This window comes from Chelonoidis abingdonii, chromosome 8 (assembly GCF_003597395.2).
Source record: "Chelonoidis abingdonii isolate Lonesome George chromosome 8, CheloAbing_2.0, whole genome shotgun sequence".
Taxonomy (NCBI): domain Eukaryota; kingdom Metazoa; phylum Chordata; order Testudines; family Testudinidae; genus Chelonoidis; species Chelonoidis abingdonii.
Window position 1 is genome coordinate 79,029,577 of NC_133776.1, and position 15,627 is coordinate 79,045,203.

The 15,627-nt window shown below is 41.4% G+C and overlaps 1 protein-coding gene across 1 annotated transcript; it reads left to right on the forward strand.

Annotated features, from left to right (window-relative positions):
- Positions 1-605: 605 nt before the first annotated feature.
- On the forward strand, positions 606-15,409 carry ITM2A (integral membrane protein 2A). The gene is made up of 6 exons (XM_032797013.2): positions 606-890; positions 4,242-4,373; positions 4,666-4,854; positions 7,724-7,834; positions 9,900-10,050; positions 13,299-15,409. The coding sequence occupies exons 1-6, from the start codon at positions 807-809 to the stop codon at positions 13,385-13,387; spliced, it is 756 nt and encodes a 251-aa protein (XP_032652904.1). The 5' UTR covers positions 606-806; the 3' UTR covers positions 13,388-15,409.
- Positions 15,410-15,627: the final 218 nt, after the last annotated feature.

Sequence of the window (15,627 nt, forward strand, 5' to 3'; positions counted from 1 at the left end):
GTATGCCTGCCTACCTACCTAGCTGAGGGTTTCCCATAGCCAGACTCCCAAGCAAAATCAATGGTGACAAAGTCCCTAGTGGACTTCATGGCGTCTCAGGCCCATCTCCCTTTTGGGGTCAAAGCTCTGCTTGGGGCAAGGTTTTCTTTGTTATTAATTTCCTCTTCTGAGGGTGGGGTTGGCAGGGCACAGGAGGTGGCAGTATAGGGCTGTCATTCTTAGGGCCCAAAGGCCTTTCCCAAAGGGGACCCGTTTCCCCCAGGAGGAAGGTGGCAGGGCAGCGCTTAGGCCCTGGTTGAGAGCAGCAGCTAACAGGGTCCTGGGCCTGCCCAGACCGGGATGTGCGAACAAGCGGAACCGCCGCATAACTGAGCCAGACAGGCGGGTGTCTTACAGCCCGCGCTGGGGTAGCGCCGGCGGTGACGGCAGCCCGGGCAGGAGGCCGAAGGGGGTTGGGGGATGTTTTAACTGGACTGCGGAGTCTGGACCATGAGGCAGCCGGGGCTACTTCCCCCAAGGTAGCCTCCGGCACGGCACGGCACGGCACGGCACGGCGGCAGTATTGTGACGCGGCCAGCCTGCAAGGGGCGCCCCCGCCTCGGCTCACCTCAGTGCTACGAGCTCACGATTTGACTCACTGAACGCAGCCCGATCCGCGCGCGCGCACGGAGTACAGCGGCGGGGCGTGCACGCGCTGGCTCCTCCCCCTCGCCAGCGGGGGGCGGGGCGGGCTTTAGTCGGCAGCTCGGCGGCGGCAGAAGGTTGAGTTGCGATCGGACGGTGCGCAGCTCGAAGCAGGCAGCACCATGGTGAAGATCGCCTTCAGTTCTCCCTTCGCCCAGAAGGTCGAGCCCAAGAAGGATGTAGCCGAGGCACTGGTGGCTGACAAGGTGCGAGACGGGCTCTGCGGGGACCGAGCCTCCTCCGCCGCCGGGGAGCGACGAGGGGACCCGGGCCGCCGGCGCCATCTTCTCATAGTGTCTGTTGGCTGGGGGCGGATATAGCGCCCCCAGCTAGGGGCTAAAATGGCGGAGGGCAAGGGCGCCCCCTAGGGAGGGGGGCTCCTCTCGACTCCCCCTGCCTTGCTCCCGGGTGAGGGGGTCATCGGCCCTGCCGCGCTAGGGGGAAGAGGGACCTCCGGTCCCTACCCGGGGGAGGTGCCTGGTCACCTTCCCCCCAGGCCCTCAGCGGGGCCGGGGCTCAGTGGCTTGCCCGGTGAGCTGCCGCCGCGGAGCGGAGCGCTGGGTCCTGCGGTGCCTTTGGCCTGCCCGGGCCGCTCTTGCGCTTGCTCGGGGAAGCGGACTGGGGGAGGAAGGAAGGGATCCATTTTGTGTGTGTCGGGTGGAGCGGTGTTATTGTTCCTGTCTCTAATGGAGGCCGCCCTGAGTGTGCAGGTCCTCTCCGCTCTGGCCTCTCCACGGCCATTTCCTTCCCTTTAACTCACTTTCTGTTTGGATGGCGTCACAGATTGCTGGGCACCCCGCAGGGACCCGAGCTAGCCAGCGTGCGGCGAGCCCCGCTTCACCAGTGAAAGCCCCACTGCGCGGCAGCTCCCGGCTGTGGAGCTAACGGGGGCCGGGGGTGACTTGTATGGAAATGCAATCGCACATGTCCTGCTTTATGCTCTGTGCCACCCTGCTTGAGCCATGGATCCTCAATGTCTGGGAGTACGTCCTGTTCCGTCCTCGGCCGGCCCCGAAGTTAGCTTTAAAACCCTCTCCACGCTCCCGGTAAACAGTGTGTTCTTATGCTTGGCAATGATCACACTTTAATTAACGAGCTGACCTGAGTGTTGTTTTCAAACTCTAATCTGTGTCAAACGTGGCATAAGCATTCATAGTGAAATTGGCAAAGAGTATTCTGGAAGGACTGAGCCAACTAGCTCAAGCAGTTTTGTATGTTTTACCTAAATCAAGTTGCTGGTCAAACCCTTTTTGTCACCCAAAATTAAGTTCTGTCTGAACATTCAACTGCCACTGCTGTTATGAAAGCATTGTTGCCAGTTGTTAGGAAAGATGGAATTGTTGTAAACTGTATAGGGTTATGGCTTGTGATCTGACCTACTTTGTGTTGACTGTATTATGCCTTTCAAAATATTCTATCAAACTAAACTACATACATCTATAGACAAACTCCTCACTCCAACTCCAGGGTAATGTAGCAGATGGTCTTAGAGGTGCGTGAATACCATGCAAATCCACTTAGCCAAACTGAATTCACTTTTATTTATGTTCTCTTCCTTTTTGTATTTGCTATAATAGTAGAAAGCAAGCAAGTTTTCTGGCACAAATGTTTGCTGAAACAACACATTTTAAGAGAACACCAGAAAATACTTTTACAGAAAACATTGTAACTCAGATGTCAGAGTTCACACACAATCTCTTTCTAAGATAAATAAGCAAACAGCAAATGTCTCATAATTTGTGTATAGTCGGCACAGACCAACATAGTTAAGGTTTTTCTTTGTCCTATTTATAATAAATTGAAATAAGCACCCATCTAGACTGCTTAGGGTACCTTCACAATTAGAACCACAGTATTCAGTAGCACACCAACATTTGATTCAAGTAATCATGAGAGAGGATGGGGAACTATTTAATGGTGTATATATGAATAGTATCAGAACAGTATCATGATAAAGATAGGCAGGTGCAAAATAAAACTGACCTCCAATAAATGTAAGCTTTCTTTAAAAGACGTTTTATTTTGTGCCACAATCTAAATGTCTGTATGGTGAAACAAATTCTCAGTACACATAAAACATAGTAATTTTTAAACGATATTTTCCAGTCTATTACTAGTGGCCATTTTGATGAAGCAATACTTGTTACACCAGGAGTATGCAAACAGAATGTCGGATAAACCAGCATCTGACATGGACAAAACTGTGTTAAAACTGATTACTTAAGAGCTAGTTCCTTCTGTATGTGAATTTTCAAGTTTGTGATTAGCAAAACATGGATATGCCTTTTAAAAAAGGAATTCAGTAATATTCTTACAAAAGGCCCTTTTAATATGCTTATTTATTTGTTTTCCAGTAGTGCCTAGGGGTCCTAATCATGAATTAGGGTTCCACTGTGCTAGGCACAAACAATAAATGGTCCCTATCTCAAAGAACTTGGAATCTAAGTCAATAGTAACCTCTTCCTGCACTAACCTGCCATGGGAAATCCAACCTGTAGTTGTTTTTTTAGATGCTTTGATGCTCCATTTGCTCAGCACATGCTGTTGGGTGTGTGTACAGTTGGCAAACATAGCTAAGGGACACAGTCAGTTTAAGATAACACTTATCTGAGACGTTTGCTTCCATTTCTTAGAAGTAGCATTTACTGGTACTTCTCTGAATAAAAATACTTTCCCCATTTGTTGTGCATTTGGCAGCACTGTGTACAGAGCCCACCTCCTGGCTGTATGGGCCACTTACACAGCAGCAGAGGGAGAAGATCACTTAAAGAATTGGAAAAGATTATTGTAAAACCACAAAAACTGGCATGGGACTGGGGGTAATAGGATGACACTGAGATATTTACATAGCATCTGGTGAACTTTGCTTTGTACCCTCTCCTGTCAGGAATAAGTTATGAAAGGAGATAACTGTATTAAACAAGAAACCAAGCTTTAAAAAAGCTTGAATGAAATAAAAATGATCTTGTCTGCTGCTTTAAAAGTTCTTGAAACTTGCTGGAGTTTCTTCAGTTAAGATATCTGAAGAAGGGTAGTTATACACATGATAAATAGACAGTTGAGAGATGGCCTCAAGCTCAGGAGATCCGCTGTATCTCGAATGTAAGACATAACAATGAAATTTTGTATATTTTTCAAATCATGAAAATGGCTACTCTTACGGTTAGTGGAAATGTTTTTGTTTTCCCCTATACTTTGAGTCTATTGTGAGCAGTTATTTATTTTGAATATTCTGAAATGGAATAGTTTAACTTCAGAGGACATGCCATTTTTGCCCAATTCTGGAATTCCAAAGGATTTTTTTAAATTTCTGCTATTAGCTGTTTGTTCACACTAGACACTTTCATTGCACGTGTGTGGCATCATACCAGGAAAACCTTTCTCAGGTACAGCCTCTTTTTCCCAAGAGACATATCTGCAAGTTTAGCCATGCCCATAGTGACACTCCATGTGGATACAGGTCAAGCTTGAGCACTTAAACAGGTAGCAGAATAACGATGACTGTAAATTCCAGGCAACTAAATTGTGTCAAATCTCTCATTCCTTTTTCTATAAAGGATCCAGAAATTGCAACACATGGAAATGAAAATTCATCTGGAAGATGTTTATTGACCCTTTTGGGTCTTGCATTCATCTTAGCAGGGGTTGTGGTTGGTGGAGCCTGCATCTACAAGTACTTCATGCCTAAGGTATTATGAATATTTATTTGTTCAGAATAAATGTCTGGTTTTGTTAACTTTCATATTTTGACAGCCCCAAAATCAAAATACTAACTAATTGTAAACAGTAAGTGTATTACAGGATTTCCGTCATGGTATTGATAAAAATTCAGGCTTAATAACTGAAATGAGTCACAGGCCTTGACAGTTGAAGCTTGGGTGGAAAAAAACTTCACTAAACTTCTGATTTAGTGTAAGATTAAAATTTAAAAATAAAGTGCAACATCAAAAAATAACAGTTGACTTTTTTTTTTATTTTTAGCATAAGGTGTACCGTGGGGAAATGTGTTACTTTGAAAATGAAAATCAGGATCGTGCTCTAGAACCATACTTCCTGCCCATTGCAGAAGAAGCTGATATTCGGGAAGATGATAACATAGCAATCATTGATGTTCCAGTTCCAAAGTTCTCGGATAGTGACCCAGCAGCTATTGTTCATGATTTTGACAGGGTGAGTTTAAAAGGGGCATTTTAATGCTTTTAGAACATGGATGGCTTTAACTACTGATGTGTCCGCTGGATGATAGCTTTAAATGTCAGCTTTGTGTGACTTTGTTCTTGAGACTATATCCTTTCAGTGTGGCACCAACAATTAGGCATCTTACACTTCTGGTAATGAAATGTCTGTTGATAATCTGTCCCTTGGTGTTCACAAAGTTTACTAGTCTAGATGTAAACTCTAGCTACTCCTCTCTCTCTCTCTCTCTCTCTCTCTCTCTCATTTAATTTATGATTGAAAAGACTTTCAGTTTTAAGAAACAGGTTCATTTAACAGAATGAATCTGTCAGTTGCTGTGATTTGACAATGTTGCCCATGATAGATTTTATATATTTTGGGAATGAATTGTGCTGCTTGAAATGGGGAAAGGAGAGTTCTGAACCTGAATTGGGACAAGAGAGTAAAAATTGCCAATAAAATGAAATTTTTACATACAAGATCTTTTTTAGTTGTATACTACAGCAAAATGCAAACTGAGGGAAGCCCCATACAGCAAAACAAATGTCAACTTCTGGTTGTTGTTTTTTTGTGGGTGTGGCAGAAAGGAAGCTTCTTCAGACAAATTCCTATTTTAAATGTATTTAAAAGTAGTTGAAAACCAGGAACTGACAACATTATTGAGCTATTCATATATGGCTTCCTAAAGCCAGGATTCTGTGGGATGGAGTGTAAAAACATTGCTGCAAAAGTAACCAAAACTTATATTTAACCTAAAATATAAGAATCTCTTAGAGATGAGTCTCTCTTTCAAAAATCATAACAAAGGAAGCCTAGGTACTTAGTTTGAGAAAAACTGCCTCAGAGTTTGGATCCCAGTAAGTCTTCTCCAAAACTGGTGGTCTTGTCCGCTACTCAGACATCAATTAGAAATTGGCATTTTTGAAAATTCCACCTGAATTTTGCAAGGTTAGGGTGTGGGAAATAGACCTGCTAAGAAAGAAGGCAAATCTGGGGAGTATGCCACCTTGAGAAAAATATTTGAAAATGCCTACAATTTAGTGTATTTCAGAAGTTAACAACAACAAAAATTAAGTTGCTTTTTAGTAGTGTATACTGAAGCTTGTTTTTATCCTTGGACAGTCCAAGAGTTCTGCAGATGAAATTGAAACTTTTTTGGGTGGGGGCGGGCATCTCCTGAAATGGAAACTCAACATATGAAATAAACTGAATACCAAAATGTGTATTCTTCTTAATGTTTAACATTTCAAGTTTCTGCTGACTCCTTTTTACTTCATGTTTTCTTCACCCCCTGTATGCCCTTTGTGTACTTTTCTTTTTCCTATGATGTGTTCTTGCTATACTCCTCCCCACATGTAGAGCATGTGTATGCTTCTGTCTATCCATCCCCAGTGCTTCACTGCTGTAAGGCAATTCTTTTTAACCCAGTGTCTCTAAAAACCTTCCCCTAGTTTTTCTTGGCTGCGAAGCTATAAATCGTCCCATGCTCACTAAAAACAACTGTATTTCCAGAGTCCTGAAGCAGAATCACTTGTGCTGGAGAGTAATGAAGCCTTTTTCCTTCCTTGGTATAATTTGAAATGTCATTTTAATGGACAATTCGGTTAACTTTTTATTCCCCCCCCCCCCCCTTTAATCCCATGAAGTTAGCAGCTTTTGGCTGCTAAAATCATGTTGGGGTTGGGGAGGGAAGGAGAAGGATAATCAGCATGATGTAGCTGTTTTAAAGATGTTTCCTGACCTGCTAGGTTTAACAGGCCAGTACAGTGCTTTCAAGCCAAACACTTTTTCCAAGATTGGGCTAAAAAATGGGCTTTCTGATAATATGAGACAGTTTGCCTCTTCTCTCTGGATTTGAAGGAGTCTTTCATGGTCATATGTCAAGGGCGAGACTGAAAAAGGCTACAACTGAAGTTTCTGTGTAATGAAGTGTACCTGGACTATTGTTGAACCTTTGAGAGCAAAAAAAATCATGCTGAAATGCCTAAGGAATTACTACTTAAGACTTAACACATTTTTTTTTTTTTCTCTTCTGACCAGTACTGAAACTCTCACTACTGTTTATAAATAAACATATCTCTTCTATAAAGAGAAATTGCTTTGCGTACTTAGAGGTGGCATCTACAGTTGTTAAGGATAGATTTTTGTTTGTTTGTTTGTTTGGTTTTTTTTGTTTGTTTGGTTTTTTTTTTGACAGAATCTTACCATCAGTTGAAGAGTCTAGGCAATTTATGGTAACTTTAGTGAGGTTCTGCGAAGTATTATGCTAAATTATACTTCATACAAATACTCTAGTCTAGCTATTATATTAGTAACTACACTATCCCATGAGGGTTCTGTGCCTTATAGCTAAAGGCATTATAATGTAACTGGAAAGTGACAAATCAGGCTATGTGTCCAGAAGACTAAGCCAGAACATGGATGTGCTGTTTCTGACTAGCACTATATTTTAATTAGGCTCCTATAATTACAAAAAAACTTCTTCAATATACCAAGTCCTCTTCCTGATATTAATTGTCATAAGATGCTCCTTCCTGGTAGGAAGACTCTCTTTTAAAGTATTGAGGCGTATGCTCCCATGATCTGTCTTTCACTTCTAGTTAGGAGGCTGTCTTATGCGAGGTAGAGCTATAGCCTTTTTCGTGTTCTGAAATTACCAACAATAAACTTATTTTTAGTTCCGTCACTGCTTGGTCTAAAAATACTAATTCTGTTTTGATGTTTTCAATATGCACTGATCTTGGCCTGCTAGATACTTGATGAGTTTTGTGTTTCACAGAATCTAACAGCCAGTTGTAGTCATCACAAATTAAGATAGCACTTGATTTATTGAAAACAGCTGTTAAACTTCTTTCCATAATAGCTTCTGACTGCTTATCTTGACTTACAACTGGGTAACTGCTATGTGATCCCTCTGAACACATCCATTGTTATGCCACCAAGGAATCTGATGGACCTGTTTGCAAAACTGGCGGTATGTACAACTTCTTCACTACTTGGAATAGTATAGCTAAAGGAGTGATTTCTGATAATAAATGAAACTGCAAGGAAAAAGTTCAGTAGCAATAACTGTCCCCTTTCCAGAATGAACCTTTTTTGCTCCCAAGGATATTATTCCTCAGTTTACTGTCATTGTGGTAAAGCTTCATGGTCACTCTTTTTAGTACATTTTGTACCTGTTGAATGGATAAAGAACTTGAGTTTTCAGGGTAACTGCTCTCGGATACTAAATATCTAGCTTTAAGAAAGCTAAGAACTTGCAGATAACATCAGATCTGGGCACTATGGAGAAATGTGCAGCAGAATTGGAAAATAGGTCTGAAATTGGAAGTTACTGGAATGGTTTGTTTTGGTTAAATAGAAACTTTCACAAAAGAGCTGAATTCACTTGCTCTTCTAATTGTTGACCTCAGATCATTCACTTAAGTGCAGTTGTGAGTTTATTTCATGATACAAATTCAAAACCAGTTGTGTGGCAACTATTAAAAATTCTGAAACAAATAGGCACTTTCAAGGGATTCTGCTTTTTTTAGAGTTAAAGTAAGAAAAACCTGATTTCCGCCTCCAAATGAGATTTTAAAATGGATTAAACTTTCCCTGGCTGTGTTTTTATGTAGGTATTTTTTCAAAGCCAGTGTAGACTTGTGCAATTTGAGCCATCCATCAGCTTGTTAAATACAGCAATATGATGATTTTTCACCTTCATGAAGACATGAAACTTTCAAATAACCTACACTTTATTTTTTTTAAACAAACATTTTAACCCAAACAGGAAACTGCTATTAAATTATTTGACTTGATCTTAAATTTTAGAATTTTTTACCCAAAACCAAGAAAATCAGATGGCCTTTTGAAACTATTTAAAACTTCTAATATTATTCAGGCTCCCTGCAAACTAAAGAAAAACAATGTGTCGTGACAAAGCATTGAAATCAATAGGCTGTAGTTATCACCTCTGACCAAAGAGACACACTTAAAGGCTGCTGGTTTCTAGGTTTAGTTACTTATGTTGGAAACAGTAAAGACTTTTTTGCTAGGAAGTGCCCATATCTCCATGGAAGCAGACTTTATAATCCTTTCCGATGTAGTGTATGTGCGTTTTGAAAAGGAGCAGGCATGATAGTCTAATAGCTGGAGTGAAAGAAGAGGATCATGTTTTAGCACAGTGTTTCTCAAACTGGGCTTGCCGCTTGTGTAGGGAAAGCCCCTGGCAGGCCGGTTTGTTTACCTGCACCGTCCTCAGGTCCGGCCAATCGCGGCTCCCACTTGCGGTAGTTCGCTGCTGCAGGCCAGTGGGAGCCTCTGGAAGCGGCGGCCAGTATGTCCCTCGTCCTGCACTGCTTCCAGCAGCTCCAATTGGCCTGGAGCAGTGAACTGCGGCCAGTGGGAGCCGTGATCAGCCGGACCTGTGGGCAGGGCAGGTAAACAAACCAGCCTGCTGGGGGTTTTCCCTACACAAGCGGCGACCCCAGTTTGAAAAATGCTGTTGCGCGCTGCTCTTCTGGTCATGAACATTACAACTTTTCCTTATGATACCATGTGCTATAGTGGACATATGAAGCCGCTGCATCTACAGAGAAGTTATTAATGACATGGCAGATATATATTTGGAAGCTGTAGCTGCACTCTTTTTTGTGTATTCATGGTATTTGGAGATATTTTCCTTATTTGAGGCAAACTACAGAAATACCACTTTTGAATAATGGTGGGGGGTTGAACAATTTACTTACTGTCAGACTTACTTCAAGTTAGTTGGGGTACTATATTAGAAAAGTTGTAGTTAGCTAGACTCACTCACACAACCCAAGCATATGAAAAAATTAACAATTTGAATGTGACCCTTAATAGGTAGGTAATGTTAAAAATGAATCCTATTATTATTTAACAATCTAATGAACAGGATTAACACTCAAAATCCAGTGGTGGTCAAAATTATTTATTCTTTGTTATGTGACCATCCAGAAGAGTAGTACAGTTTCTTAACAGAACGTTAATGAAGGAATTTAACTCCCTTTTCTCTCTCTCTCTTTTTTTAAAAGACTGGTTCTTACTTGCCTCAGACTTACCTAGTTCGTGAAGAAATGGTGGTAACAGAAGAGATAGATAACGTGTCTGATTTGGGCATCTTCATTTACCAGCTTTGTGTAGGAAAAGAGACCTTCAGACTGCAGCGCAGAGATCAAAGGGCAGGTGAGTGTTTCCTACAGTATAGGAATAGAGAGGGGAAATAGGAAACCTAAAAACTTCACTCCAGAAACAGGTAGGTGTTAATGCCCCACTAAACAGGCTATTGCTACGTTTACCTACGTTCTTATTTTAATGGGGAACAAAACTACTTCAGAGTTTTTGAGTCTGAAGATTTTCTCCTTCAGTGAGACATGGTCTATTACAGGTTACAAAACCCTCATTGATATGCCCAAAAAACCAGCCTGAACACGAGTTCACTTTCACTCTTTCATTCTAGTCAGAGGTTCTGAGATGATGGAGTATTTGGAATTTGAGAAACTAGCTTACATATGAATCTTGTTTGCAGGGGTAGGAGGGACATCCAAATTTAACAGTCTAATGTTTGCATAAATGGCCTTCAGGTAATAGGGAATTTCTCTTTTTGTTACACTCTGCCAAATTGCAGAATCTAACTATTTTAGATGCTCATTGTCACAAGTAACAAATGCTCTGAGGGAATCTTAAAAGGAAATCTGAAATACAGATGCCTAGATCTGCATGTGATACCAATTGACTTTCATGCTTTAAATCCTAAACATTTTGATGCAAGATTCAGTTGCAACCAAACTAGAACGCTGCCATCTATTCAGCAATGAATTTGGTATCTAGTTGTTTGAAGTGGGTCTGAATACACAAATATGCTGCCAAAGCCCTAATGATACTGGAAGCTTTCTGGTCACCACAGCTCTTTAAAGCACTCAAGGGGGGTTTTAATATTAAGCTATACTGTGAGGTACATACAGTAATTCATGTCAGTACCTTCTAGAAATTAAACCTTTGCATCCTAATATGTGGGGGGTTGGTTAGAGGAAGTTGTTTGCCAAACAATGAACTTGAGATTCTTTTTCCCTGCTCCATTTTACAGTGATTCTCCTGTGTGAAGTGATCTGAAAGGGTATTCCTTCACAGCTTGTTGGTGTTGCTCTTTGTATCTTAAATTTGGAGGTGCTTATCATAGAATATCAGGGTTGGAAGGGACCTCACGAGGTCATCTAGTCCAACCCCCTGCTCCTAGCAGGACCAATCCCTGGGCTGGCCAGGGAGCAAGGGACCCTACTAATATGTGCTGCTGTTAGGTACCTGGTACAACTCCACCTTGAATCAACATCTATCTTTGTCTTCTTCCTGCTCCAAATCCACCAGGATTTTGCGAATTCCTTTGATATTGTTGCTATTGGCAGAATAAAACTACAAATAGAAGGATCAGTTGTTTTGCTTCTGCTTCTGTTCTGCTGACAGCAGTAGGAAAGCTTTATATGCAGAAACAGGGGAATCTCTCAGTCCCCCTGAAAAGCTTACAAACGTGCAGGGGAGGATGATAGTTTTAACGCCCTTGGTAGGCACACTTTTTTTTAGTTCAGATGGATGTTTTGTCCCAGTGACTTGTCGATGCACTGAAGAATTTGCGTGGTGGACTGCACTTGCCTAAATGCGAAATCAGTTTTCTTTTGCTCTAATGTATTAACCCTCCATTAGTGTTGCTGACATGCATTAGTATGGCATGTAGCATTGACTGCAGGAGTTCAAATCTGCAATTTGCATGAGTTGCTTGCATGTAGATCTTTTCCAGGAAATAAGTAAAACCACTTTACTGCAGTACAGTATGTTGCTGTAATTAAGCTGGCTTGCCCTTGCCTTTTTTTTTTTTTTTTTTTTTTTTTTTTTTTTAGGGTTTTGTAATTGTATTGTTAAGAGAATTGCTTGGGTCTAAAACTCTTCATAGAAAATCCTAGTCTAAAAGATGTCTTGTTATTAATATGCAGTAAATGCCTCCATGCCCTGTATAACTAGAGACACTAAAACTGATGAAAATCAAATGGTATATTCTCATTTTGCAAACACTTCTTTTGGGGGAAGAGAAGAGGAAATAATGGGAAAAGACAAGAATTGTGTACTTAGTAGACCTTCCATTCAGCTGTTAATTTCCAAATAATTTCCAGGCCTGATATTGGGGATTGAATCCGACACGGTGCCTTTAGTTAGAGGTGCTCGACTCTTGGAGTTAATGTCCTGGAATTTTGCCACTCATTTGTTGACACTTCATACCATGTTGTTTTCCCAGGAAGTCTTTTGGGCTTGGGGAACAGAGGAGGAGGACAGTAGTGTGTGGCTTGGTTTTGTTGTTCTAGTAAATTTAACTGAGACTCCATATGCAGGGCAATTTTATACAGAACTTCCCACTGACTTTATAAACCTTCTGCAAAAGCTATTTTAAAATAAGCTAAAATTCAAAGTGAAGGCCAACCTTCTTGTCAGTTTATCAAAACAGCTAGTACTCTGGAGGAGACTTTCATCGGAAACTCTCGTTCTATGTGTTCTGTTAAACTACCCAAACAAAACTGTTTCTAATAGTCAGCTTCTTAGTTTTCATGAGGTATCTGACATCACTCAGAGCACTCCACTAGAGAAACTGAATTTGATCAATTATTGCTTTGATTACAGTATTGCCATGTTTCTCTTGTCCTTCTGTCTAATCTTTTTTCATTAAAACCATGTGGGAGAATCAATTTTGCTATGGTAGGGGTCTGCTGCTGACATGTACTGATAGTGCCCTGTCAAGTTTTTAATGTATTTTATCCATTGTTAGCAGAGTGACAATCAAGGGCACAATCATATTCCTATCGGTGAGTGGAAGCTTTGCTATTTATTTCACTGGGACCAGGATTGGGCCCCAGAGTAGTAATCTCTGCAGTGTTTTGGTGTAAGTGTGTATCTGGCTGAACAAAAAAGGATTGTGTTCCGAACACCGTCTCTGCAGCCACTTCAGAGTTTTCTGAACCCTGGAGGGGAAAGAGGAGCCTCAGGAGCTTGGAAGAGTTATAAAGAACTATGGTTTAGTAGAGGGGCTTATGGCATGACCTTAGTTTAGAGACAACAGCTTATAGTCTGAAGGGCTAAAAGGGTACTAGAAACAAGGAAATTTACATTTATTCATAAGAGGTATTTAACACCTGTTTGTTTAGCCCTAGTATAATGTCAACACAGCTCTGAGAATAGTGGGCTCTATATATTTAATCTGTAGAAACAAGCTTGTGTACAACCATAGTGACAACTAACTGAATGACCTTACACTACTGTTGAGTACTTAATTCTATATTGCCAAACTAAGCTAGTCATAAACTGCTATCTCTTAAGAAATATACAAATACATCTAGCTATCTGTAAAGAACACAATCTTGTAGCTTGCTAATTTACTTTTTTCTTCCACCCAGGTCTCCAGAAGCGCTCAGCTGAGAACTGTCATACAATCAGACACTTTGAAAATTCTTTTGTGGTTGAAACGAAGATCTGTCAACAGTGAAAGACACTGGATGGAAAGTGACTATTTCACATCTTCATTAAAAAGTCTGAGCTTTACAGTTTGACTTCTAAATTAAAATGTGCAGTGATAATCAAAAGCCTTATTATGCATCTCCTGTGTATTGCTTGTGTTACAAAACACACGATCATCATTTCAGCTTTCTTTTGATCCTTGGTATAACAGACTATTTTTAGTTGTCTTAAGTAAAACTGAAATTTGAGACCTTTAGAAGAAATGTGTTAGAACTTATCCATTGAATGTGTCTGACCCAGAATTTTTCTGGGAAAGGCAGAAAAAAATATAATGTTAATTGATTCCTTGATCGGAATTACTCCTGGGGGAATTCATGTCCCTGTAGATTTGTTCGTTTCCCCGCAGAAAAGTGGCTTTCTGATGGGGAAGCAAAAGGAAGCCACAAAAGTGCTCATGTGACCCTCCCCAGCAGTACATTTTGGGTGCCCAGGACAGCCAGCAGAGAGGTAAATCACTGTGAGGCAGGACTGGAGAAGACACAGCTGATGATTCGTACCCTGCACCAGTCTCAGCTACTAGTCCCGGCTGGGCAGGGGAGGATTGGACTTCCTCTTCCCTTGCATGGCATCTGGGGCTGGGTCAGATCCACTCCCAGATCTCTCTGCTGGCTGTAGGAAGCTAAACAAACTCTTCCTGCACCCATCGCTCTTCAGCTGCAGGGATCACTGTACAAGGAGTTGCTCTCCCATCCATCCACCCCTGTGCATTCAGGGCCACTCACACCCAGACCATCCTGCCAAGCCTCCTCCCGCCCCCCCCCCCCCACCCTTACAAGCCATTCCTTGTGACCTGGCTCGCACCCTAAGCCCCTCCCCGGTCTGGACCCCCCCCATACACACACGCAGACCCCCTGCTAAGCTCTATCTCCTCACACTAGGACCCCCTCTGCTGAGCCCCAACCACCTTCACCTGGACTGTCCTGCAGAGTCCATTACTGTTGCATCCAGAACCCAACAAATCCCTGTGCATCCGGATCCCCCACTGAGCCACCTGCACTCAGATTGCCCCACTTTGAACCCACAGTTGGATTCCATCCATGCTTGGATCCTACCTTGCTGAACCTTCCTGCCCACACCTGGTGCATGGAGGGGCAGGGCTCTGGGTGTTTCTCAAGCAGGCCCGCTCCTTGTGTCCCCGGAGAGGGGAGCTGCACAGTGATCTCTCACCTCTGTGCAGCCAATGCCCTGTGCTTCCCGATACCATGCTCCACATTTATTTGACAAAACTTGCAGAATTTTAAATTGTTCTTTTAATTTTTTGGCCCAGAATGTCCTTAAGAGTAGCCGGAATCAATTCTTATACACCTTTTGATTTTCACAGAACGATTAAATTAATGTATTAGTAATCTGTGGTTTGCACATTTAGTGTAGTTCTGTAGAATTGATCTGCACTCAGTTTTCAGTTTAAAAAAAAAAAAGACAAAAAAAACCTTTCAACATTTATCGTTAAAGTTTTGTTTTAACTTCCAGGTGTGAAGCATGTAAAATCTAACCTCAGTGATTATAAACCTCTAACATTGCTTTTTTCATTTTGTGCAATTACTGTATTGAACTTTGTATGTATATTTGGAACCTTCCCTAAGTTTACATTTAAATTCTTTATACTTTTGTTTGATTTTTTTGTGGTATTTAGTTGTCATAGATTTAGTTGCTGTTAATCTCTAAAGTTTGTGTTAGTATTTTGGTTATAAATTGGTTTATCTTGTAACTGCTTGTTTCATTAAACCTCTCTTGATATGGCCCACTTGTGGATGTGACCGTAGCTGTAAATTTAACAACTTTGGCCTGTACAACAAACTTTTTAGATCAAACTTTTTATGAGCAAGTAGCATTATTATTGTAGTAGGAGTATTGTTCCTTGTTGAGAACTGCAGTATAAAGATGGCAAAGAGTTGCTAGAGTGCTGCAGATTCAAAACTTGAGTCTGTTTTAATAAGGGACTTTATATTGGCATTATTCCTGCAACCTTATAATAAATGTTTCTCTAGAACTATGGTGTTGGTCTTAATTGACACTTAAAGTGGTGGCTGGGTATACCCTAATGAATGGGGGTGAGAGGAGTGGATTTAGTGTACTGTCCTAGCATATTTCTAAAAAAAAAAAAAAAAGGTAAATATAGATGCAGCCTTATGAAGGAAACACTCCTATATCTGCCTGATCATTCTTGTTCCTCTAATGTACTAGTGGGTATCTAAACTCAATGTGGAA